We start from the raw sequence: 6,828 nt of genomic DNA, 5'->3' as shown, positions 1-6,828 counted from the left end.
AACCATTTAATTTTTTTTTTCTTTTATTTGATATTTGATAATGCAAGACTCAGCTCCAATTAAAAAGTATTTCGAGCTTAGTTGGGGGGATCAATGGAAGGCTTAGGCACTGGGTTATACAACTAAATAGAATAATTATTGAGCATCTTAAGGGTTCCTATTCCTAAGAACAATCTTTCAATGTTTAAATTAGCACGTGACTCATAGTAAGAACTAGAGAGAGAGAGAGAGAGAGAGAGGATTTTTGTCGCTTGCCAAGGGCACACCCTCCCTTTAAAAACGAAAGAATGTCGTTTGTATTGGTTGTGCATGATTCGCCAGTAGTGCTGTGCAGAAGGGATGATTGGATTGCTATACCATTTTTTGGGCAGGAAGTGGTTGCTTTACAAGCATCATATATCATGGTGTCTGCGGGGCGAGACGTTTCGCGCTTGGCAAGGCTAGTCATGATCAGTCGACGAGTTTGCTGCAACCGACTTGCTCTTCTCTGTGCTGTTTCATGTTATGGGCTTCTCTTCTAAAAAGTACTTTTTCTTAACGTGCCATGCATCGAGTCACCATCACTACTTTCACTAGAAAAGCCATAAAACGACAATTTGGCTAATTACTTACTTTCGTTTTCATAAAGAACACAGTTGAAAGGGTGAAATCCCATTGTCAGCTAACTGCCCCTTTACCCATTAGAGATCTGCAGCCGCTCCAAAGAGCCAAAATGCGCTCCCCCCCCACCCATGAAGCTCAAGTTGCCTACTGCCTGGGGCTCACTCAACCCAAAAAAGTTCTTTCCCGACCCCCAGCGCAGCTAGATTCAGCTCACCCGCAGTTGCGTAATTCATTGGCCACGATTATGTAGACCAAACCTAGCTTATTTGCTTATTCGAATGACACCTTCCTGGGGCGGCCAACATTATACTGCCTTACGGCCCTTATTACCAACCTTTTGCTCAACTCACTCAATCACTTTTGGCGGCATACGAGTTAAAGTTCATCAAGTCTGTCTCCTACAACTTTGATGTCGCCCCACTGGATTCACAAACTTAGTGATGTGACGGTTTATGTGTTGATTGGTTTAATAAATATTAAATATTAAAATTTTATTAAATCTTAATTGAATTTGAGAAACCCTACTTTGTTTTTTGAGAGGCCATAAGACTCTGGAGGGAAGATGATTTATTCTTCAAATTTGGGCACATGAAACACTTCTGAGAGTTAAAAAGTCCAAACAATATGGCTCTATAAAAGACCGGACCCTTCAAAGGGAAATGACTCAAAAGATTATGATAAAAACTATTTATATTTATAATGAAACCAAGATCTTCATCTTTGGGTGATATCTTTATCTTCAAGACATATATGTATATGTATATATATATATGTTTATATTTTCATCCCATATACATCTCCATTGTTAATAGATTAGAGAGAAATTTCATCGGAAGACCAATGGATGAAGATAAAGTCATTTCTTGTGGGCCCTGTGGCCTTGCCTACCTCATGGTAGTGGCGTAGAATCAACCGATCGAAATTCAATAATTATAAAATTGAATTATCGTAAAAAAATTGAATCGAATCGATCAAACAAATTAAAAAATTGAACTAATCAAAAATTGATCGAAAATTGTAAAAATCAAATCGATTGAATAAATAGAATAAATCCAAAAAAAAAAACTAAAATAATTTTCAATCTTACTAGTGTTGTTACCCACCAAGTTACCCAATGATTCTAATAATTGGAACTATTTATTGGAATCTCTCAATTCATATATTTAAAAATGAATTTAATTAAATGGTTGATTTTTTGTGAATTTAAAATTAATTTTATTATCAAAATCTGCATTTTTAGAAAAATGTCGTTGGCCACCGTTTACGGTGAATTCTGACGATCAAAATTAATTATTGAATAAGCGTTGGCTCAACAATCCACATATTCAAAAATCAAAAGGATCTAACAATCGAATTTTAGTAGATTTATGTTTTAATGTTACCCATTCCATTCGTGTATGTGTGTATACCATAAAACTAAGAAGATCGTTAGAAACCTTATCAAATAGGTCGAACCCCATATGCTATAAATCGTTGAAGGAAACAAAGACAATGTTTGAGGTGATAGTGGTTGTTGAGGTGGCATCAATAGACGAGCACGATGGTGCGAATCATGCAATGGAGCTAGTGGCGTGAATCGTGTAATGGAGCCAGTGGCATGTGGTGGGAGGAAACAATCGAAAAGAGAGAAAGAGATGTTGGTAGCTATGGGAACAAGGCTGGCCGCCATTGAGGGTAGAGAGGAAAGGTCAGCTATTGAAAACTCGAGATTGATTAGAGACAGTGATAGGAGACAAAGGAGAAGGGGAAGGCGAAAGGACTGAAATATCAGTTTAATTCTTCTGTTGTTCTATTCGTCTTTTTTTTATTCTAGCCCAAAAATGACATTATTTTGTAATTTCGAAGAGTTCAACTCTTTCAATTATTTTTAATACAAAAATTGAATTGAAATTAATTAATTGAATTTTTCAAAAAAAAAAATCAAACCAAATCGAATTTTATCAAAAATTAAATTAAATTAATAATTTTAATCAATTTAATTTAATTATTTCAATTAAAGCAAAATTTTGCGGACCCTACCTGACTGGGAGAACATGAGTTTCTCCATATGCCAGGCAAAGCTGTCCAAAAAGCCTGCCTTGCCAAGGGCGCCGGGGCCCATGGGCCGACTATTAACTTGGTAAAAGGGCACAAGCCTTAAAAAATTTTAAATCTTTGCTATAATTCATGTTAAGTGCAGGAATTTTTTTCAGTTTATTATTATATTTGTTTGCTTGATATTAATGGTATTTAGTTTGTATGTTAATTATTTAATACTTTATATTTTAATGTTTTATTTATTTAAATTATACACTCAAACATGTCAATAATAATAAAAAAAAGATATTAAGCACTCGCTACTAAATAGTAGTAATGATCGGAGTTTAAAATTAACAACTAAAATCATATAATTTCTTTATTAAAAAAATCTCTCTACTATAACAATAATCATAATAGAATCATGCTACTTATACATTAAGGGTAATATTTTGCACTACATATATGTACGCAAATGACTAAAATACTCTTTGTGCTTCATTGTTTCGTCTCATCGTCTTATGTGAGGGATATTTTTGTTATTTTAGCTGTATTATGTAAGTTAAGAAATATAAATTATATTTTCTATAATAATAATATAAACATTAATTTGTTAGACTTAATTCTTCAATATTATTATTCAACTTTATTTTATTTTAATTTTGAATAGCCATTTAGTAGTGAGCATTTGTTTTTGAGTGATTTAAGAACCAAATAATTTCTTTATTTTATATTTTTTGGATGTAATTTATTTAAGTAACGTTTGTTAAAATGATCAAGATAAGATTAGGAAACATTTCAAGATTTTTATCAAACTCTTTGTTAATTTTTTAAAATTTGCTGAATGGCACAAACATCATTTTTTCTTATCTGTAAGAATTAAAATATATTTATCTTGAAAGATGAGAGATAAGCACATCAGAAAAAATTTAGATAAAAAGATTATGTGACTTCTTGTTTAAGAGTTATTAGATAATTTTAATAAATACAATGAAAATGATAAAAATATAAAATATTTTTTATATTTTATATTTTTTTTATTTATATCTTATTAACAAATCATATGTTGATAAATTATAACTAATTTAAATTTTAATAGGAAGGAGTAAACCTTTATCCAAAAATACAAATCGAATCGTATGAGTTATCTAAATTCTAAACCGGGAAAAAGGATAAATAAATAAACTACAAGGACAAAAACAGAACTTGCCAGAGTGAGTGAAGAGCCCTTGGGAGTTGGAGAACCTCCGAAGCCTCCTCGCAATGGGCAACGCCAATGCAAAGAAACCCCCGCAAGAACCGCCACCGCCACCGCCGGCGGAGCCCCAATTCTCAACCTTCACCTGCGAAATATGCATCGAGCCAACGCCGCCGGAGAGACGGTTCAGGAACAATGCTCGGTGCGTCCACCCATTCTGCGCGGACTGCGTCGCCAGGTACATCCAGGTCAAGGTCGAAGACGACCGCGCCGCCCACGTCAAGTGTCCCGGCCTGCACTGCGATCATCTTCTCGACCCGATCTATTTCCGGCCGATCATTGGCCAGAAGCTGTTCGCCGCCTGGTGCGACGTGCTCTGCGACGACGCGCTGCTAGGGTTCGACCGCTGCTACTGCCCCAACAGGGAGTGCTCGGTGGTGGTGCTGAACGAGTGCGGCGGCAATGTGAAGCGATCGGAGTGTCCGAATTGCAAACAGCTCTTCTGCTTCCAGTGCAAGCTTCCCTGGCACGCCGGCTACCGATGCGAAGAGAGCGGACAAGCCAGGGACAGGAATGATATCGTGTTTGGGGTTCTTGCCGAGAGAAATAAGTGGAAGCGATGCCCTAAGTGCTATCACTGTGTGGAGCTCGTCGCTGGTTGCTCCAGTGTCATGTGCAGGTTCTCTCTCTCTCTCTCTCTCTCTCTCTGTGGCGGACACCTAGGGTTTTCTCTGGTTTCAGTTCAAAAATTGGGATTTCAGACAATATAATTCGACGATTTAGGCCCTTAAACTCGAAATCTTTGTCGATATCATATAAATTTCCTATTGGATTATCTTCTCGAGGTCGTTTTCTGTTTGAGTATCACTTCACTAAACTTCATTGTCTAGGGCAGGTTCTCTCTCTCTCTCTCTCTCTCTCTCACACACACACACACACACACACACACACATCCACATATAGCGGAGACTTGAAACGATTAGCGCTTACTCTGGCTTTCAATTCTACTTATCTGGCCCGCAAACACCAAATCTTTGTCAACATGATAGAGATTGCGACTTTAGATGCTCTACTTATTTGATTCATGAATATGTTTTTCATGTCGTTATATGGTAGGTAAGATCATAATAGGTTATATTTTGTTTGGTTGTGGAGAAAGAGGAAAGAAACCTTAAATTGTGAACCATTGGTGTCTTCAGCAGCTTAGTTGTCAAGGCAATGTTTTCATAAAACTAGATTTAACTTCTACAGCAGGTTACTCTGTCTTCACCTGAAATCATATGCTGCTAGTTTGAATTTCACTCTTCGGAACCATGACACTGGAGATTTCGAATTTTTCACACTAAAAATTTTCACACTAAAACTCCAACCGAGCTGTTTCCCAAAACAAGACCCTAAGCACAAACCACAATTGCGGCTTAAAGGGCAAAAGCCACAATGGTTGAGGTTTCTGCGTCGCCATTTTTCTTGGCGTGGGGAATGGAGTTTTATTTTGGGAAATAGTTTTAGTTTGTGAAAAGCTTGGAGATATATTTCGCCAATGGAAAATTGTGCTTTTTTTCTGGAATCGTGGTTCTTGAGAATTCTGTGAGATACGATTTGGGAAGCTTGCAACTTTCTATTGAGACTTCACTTTCTGGCTGGAATCATGGTTCCTGAGAATTTCACTAATGACGAATTTGGCAGTTTGGAAGTTTCAATTGCTTCTTCTTTCATCCTCTGTTTTCTGTGGAAAAGGAAAGAAAATGATTTGATCGTGTATCTCATTCTTGTTTTTCATATATTGGATGTAGATGCGGCACCAGGTTCTGCTACAAGTGTGGAATGATTGTGCATTATTACGGGTGCGGCTGCAGCAGGAATGCACTCTGGTTTTTGCTCGTTAGAATCTGTATAGTCCTTATTGTCTTCTTGGAACTCTTTGCTCTATCTAAAATCTATCATAGACTTTACTGAAGAGGAAGCTGACTTGTTGACGATACCTCATGCTAATACTTGTAGATACTCAACAAATCATTAAGCGACTCTTTGTGCTTCTTCTGGAGATTCATAGCTTCAGGTTCGTCGTGCCAGACATTCTATGTACAGTTATATGGACATCTACTATTATCTATTGGAATGAAAGCATTGCTGCTGGCAGCATATGCAAATTGAAGTTACAATTGGGTTGTGTTCTGTTTGCTGCTATATGTGATCTCTTGTGGCTTTAAGTTCGACCTCTTAGAGTGTATGTCGTTGTTGAAACCCATCTGTTTTGTGTGTAAAGATTTGCTTGCCCGCCTAAGTTTCTCTTCCAAGGAATTCAACACTTGTTTCATCATGGAAACTAGTGGTTGACCAAAAAAGGATTGCCAACCCAAACAAGTCTCACGACCCAATCTAGCATTGATAATTTATTGGAAAAATCTGGAATATGTTACTTGGTTCCTCAAACTTATAAGTTAACTTCAACCAGCGTTTTTCGGTGAGAATCCATGGAGTCACAAGTTGTATCAGAGATAACCTAGGATAATTTTCAAGTGGGTCCAAGTTAAAGAAAGTATTTTAGACCGACTTAGGTTAGATAAAGATAGGTGGTTTATGATCTGTCAAGGATACCAGGAATTAAAAAGGGAGGGTTTAGTACTATCTAATTGATCTTGACTATATTACAGTCTTGGGAACTCAATAAATTAGCTTTATTTGGCAATTCTGAGTGTAAATTCATGTAGTTGCAACAAGACTCATCATGTCGGTGGAGTTTAGTACTAGAATGAAATGTTTTTGTCACAATGAGTTGTTCGATGATAAACAAGCAAGTGAAGAAGAAGGTGAGGCAGGTGAGGCAGAAACTTCGTCTTTTGCTGCACTCACTGGTGATTGAAAAAACTATTGGACCTTGCCCCTTGACTAGGTTCACAAATTTACCTGTTGCTTGGGGAGAAAATGTAGGGTAGCAATTGAATTGAGTCGAGTGGAGCTCTGCTAACCTTAGGCTCGTCTCGCAATTTAGTTTATAGACTTGAACTCGA

The 6,828-nt window shown here is 37.0% G+C and overlaps 1 protein-coding gene across 1 annotated transcript; it reads left to right on the top strand.

The window, feature by feature from the left end:
* The first annotated feature begins 3,839 nt into the window (after positions 1-3,839).
* On the top strand, positions 3,840-5,979 carry LOC127802083 (E3 ubiquitin-protein ligase RSL1-like). The gene is made up of 2 exons (XM_052337772.1): positions 3,840-4,496; positions 5,611-5,979. The coding sequence occupies exons 1-2, from the start codon at positions 3,883-3,885 to the stop codon at positions 5,771-5,773; spliced, it is 777 nt and encodes a 258-aa protein (XP_052193732.1). The 5' UTR covers positions 3,840-3,882; the 3' UTR covers positions 5,774-5,979.
* The last annotated feature ends 849 nt before the right edge of the window (positions 5,980-6,828 follow it).

The sequence above is a fragment of the Diospyros lotus genome, chromosome 5, assembly GCF_014633365.1.
Source record: "Diospyros lotus cultivar Yz01 chromosome 5, ASM1463336v1, whole genome shotgun sequence".
In the NCBI taxonomy this organism is placed as follows: Eukaryota; Viridiplantae; Streptophyta; class Magnoliopsida; order Ericales; family Ebenaceae; genus Diospyros; species Diospyros lotus.
The sequence above is the reverse complement of the archived record's forward strand: the minus strand, read 5'-3'. Positions and strand labels throughout refer to the sequence as shown.

Coding starts and splice junctions, on each gene's coding strand:
- LOC127802083 (XM_052337772.1), top strand. CDS start 3,883: ATGGGCAACGCCAATGCAAAGAAACCCCCGCAAGAACCGCCACCGCCA. Junction 4,497..5,610: donor TGCTCCAGTGTCATGTGCAG/GTTCTCTCTCTC, acceptor TATTGGATGTAG/ATGCGGCACCAGGTTCTGCT.